This window comes from Emys orbicularis, chromosome 2, assembly GCF_028017835.1.
Source record: "Emys orbicularis isolate rEmyOrb1 chromosome 2, rEmyOrb1.hap1, whole genome shotgun sequence".
Classification (NCBI taxonomy): Eukaryota; Metazoa; Chordata; order Testudines; family Emydidae; genus Emys; species Emys orbicularis.
Genome location: NC_088684.1, coordinates 140,180,975 through 140,183,630, shown reverse-complemented (window position 1 = coordinate 140,183,630; position 2,656 = coordinate 140,180,975). Strand labels below are relative to the sequence as shown.

Genomic DNA, 2,656 nt, shown 5'->3' with positions numbered 1-2,656 from the left:
GTGACCTGTCCGTGACTTTTACTACAAATAACCATGACAAAATCTTTGCCTTCGTTATAGTTAATCCAAAAGATCAGCCTTTCTTTTTAACATCTAATAACCTCTGTAAAGCAGGATCACTGGATTTGGTGCCACATTTACCATCCCCCATCCACTCTCTTGCACCTGGGCATCTTGTCGGTTCAGACTCAACATGTGGGAGGAAGTTTGGTTGCTCAGTAGGTTTCCTTATAGTCTGCCTTCTTTATACTCCATAATGCCCTTCCAAATATGCTTTGCTCCACCCCAGTATTCAATATCATTACCACTACTGAGTTTCCCATGAGTCTCAAATATGCTGATTAGTAATGGCAAAGCAAAGAAATGAGGGAGTGCTAGGGCACACAGATCACTGTCTACTGAATAGCTTGATCATTCAACTGTGCAAATGTAACCCACACACCTTCTGGGTGTGGTGTTCTGTCCCATCTAGGGGCACCAAGACCACTTAAAGGGAGAGATAAAATGAGTTTGCTCTACAGCCTTGGCTAACAGGCAGTTGGCTTTTGGCTCATGCAATAGAGGCTCATGCACTAAGCTCCAGAGATCCCCGGTTCGATCCTGCCCGCCGTCGAGCAGGGTCTGTCGGCATTACACAAACTGAAGAGGTGAAGACTGTGTCTTTGCAACCAGCTCATGGCTTCCTTCACTTTGCATTGTTATTAAATTCCAACATGCAACAATATTAAGTATTGGAATAACCGGCTCAAATGGAATTATTTAATTAAAGATTAATACAGCAATATCCGGGATACAGAAAGAGAACATACTTTACCACCCTTGTACATGATGAAGGTAGTTTAGTCCCATCTTCCGTACTTAGTGGAATGCTGGCAGTATTCATTCCCAATTTATCTCCCCAAAACTCTTTTCTTTTATAGGGTGTGAGACAAAGAAATCTTTGTGGGGAGGGAAAAGTTACTTTCTCACAATTATTTCGCTCTATGTTGTTTTCAATATCTCATTTTTACCTCATTACTTATGGGATTTCTTTTATGGTTATCTCACTTTACCTGATTGATAAACTAAAGGGGATTTATAATCCAGTCATTATTACTGACAGCTGTGGCAACCGGTAGTTCTTAATGAGTTAACATCTCTCAATGGGTCATTATTTCATTCATCACAGGAAAAGTCTGCAATAACAAATGCCTCTTATCAATCATACGCACCCCGTATATTACTCAGTCTTGTTTATTATAACACTTACTAATAAGAATGTCTATTACCATAGAATCCAGTATCCCTCTCTGGCCTAGGTTAAAGGAGTTAAAAGATAAGCATGTGCCTTTATTTGGACACACATGAACCCAGTTTAAAACAAAGCACATTAGTTTGATAGAATAGATAAATCACACTTGAGTTTATACGCACAAAGGATTTTGGTTAAAATAACAAATAAAAGAATTATGGAAGTTTAATATACACAAATCATAAAAGGTAAATAGTTACTGACGGGCACTCCCTTTTTGCCAGTAAATCAACGGCTTTTGCTGCAAGTTCATTGCATGATAAGAGAAATAAAACTCCCGAGGCAAAGCATTGCTAACCAACCAAAGGAACCGTGGATCGACAGAGCGAGGCTGCATGGTTGGCAGCAGAATTCCATTGCACACAAGTGGCTTATCACTTGCCACATGACCCTGGAGTACACACTGGTGGCGTTCTTTCCTTCAGATAAGTCCAGTTTGTTTTCAGTCAGACTCACCGTAACGTTAAAGCACTCACTAACCAATGTGTCCTTGGTTGCGTTCGGCTCTAGTGACTGGAAGCACCTAGGGTAATAAATGCAATCGGGGAACTTTTTGAAGTTGTCGGTGTAATATTTGGTCTCTTCGGGCTCTAGTTTGATGTCGAGCAATTGGCCGGTGTAACAGAGTGTTCCCGGAATCTTCACTGGTTCTTTTTTGGTTGGCGGGCTGGGCTTATTAACGGGGGGAGGACTTTTATTCTGGCTTGCTTTCTTACTTGAGGAGCCCCTCCTACAAAGGGTGATATCGGAATATAGCACCAGCAAAAGCATAGCCATCCAGCAGGTCACCATCCGGGTCCTTCCCATTCTGGAGGATCTGAAAGGGGAAGAGATTTGGATCATAAAGCCAGAAGGGACCATTGTGATCATCTAATCTGACCTCCTGTATAGCACAGGCTACAGAACATCTCTAAAACAATGCCTGTTTGAACTACGGTATATCCATCCAGTCTTGCCTGTGCGAATGGCAATTGAGGGCGAATCCACCAGAACGGTTGGCAACTTGATAATTAACCTTTGAATCTCACTACTTTAAAAGATTTCCACTTTGAACTGGTCCAGCTTCTACTTCCAGCCATTGGATCTTCTTATGCTCTTTGTCTGCTAGATTGAAGAGTTCATGTAGGCACGTATAGCCTGGGATAGAGTTGTCCCTTAACTTTCTCTTAAGCTAAATATTTTGATCTCCTTGAGTCTGTCACTATAAGGCATGTTCTCCAATCCTTTCCTAATTCTCACGGCTCTTCCTGATCCCTCTCCAATTCCACAATGTCCTTCTTGGATTAATGCTAATTCTTAACAAGCTAATGTATTTCCTATAGATATGGGCTCAATCCCAACACCCTGTAAACTTTGGAGGGGTTC

The 2,656-nt window shown here is 41.6% G+C and overlaps 1 protein-coding gene across 1 annotated transcript; it reads right to left on the bottom strand.

The window, feature by feature from the left end:
- Positions 1–1,540: 1,540 nt before the first annotated feature.
- On the bottom strand, positions 1,541–2,161 carry PRND (prion like protein doppel). The gene has a single exon (XM_065398036.1). It carries the CDS (start codon positions 2,159–2,161, stop codon positions 1,541–1,543), a length of 621 nt encoding a protein of 206 aa, XP_065254108.1.
- Between the last annotated feature and the right edge of the window lie 495 nt (positions 2,162–2,656).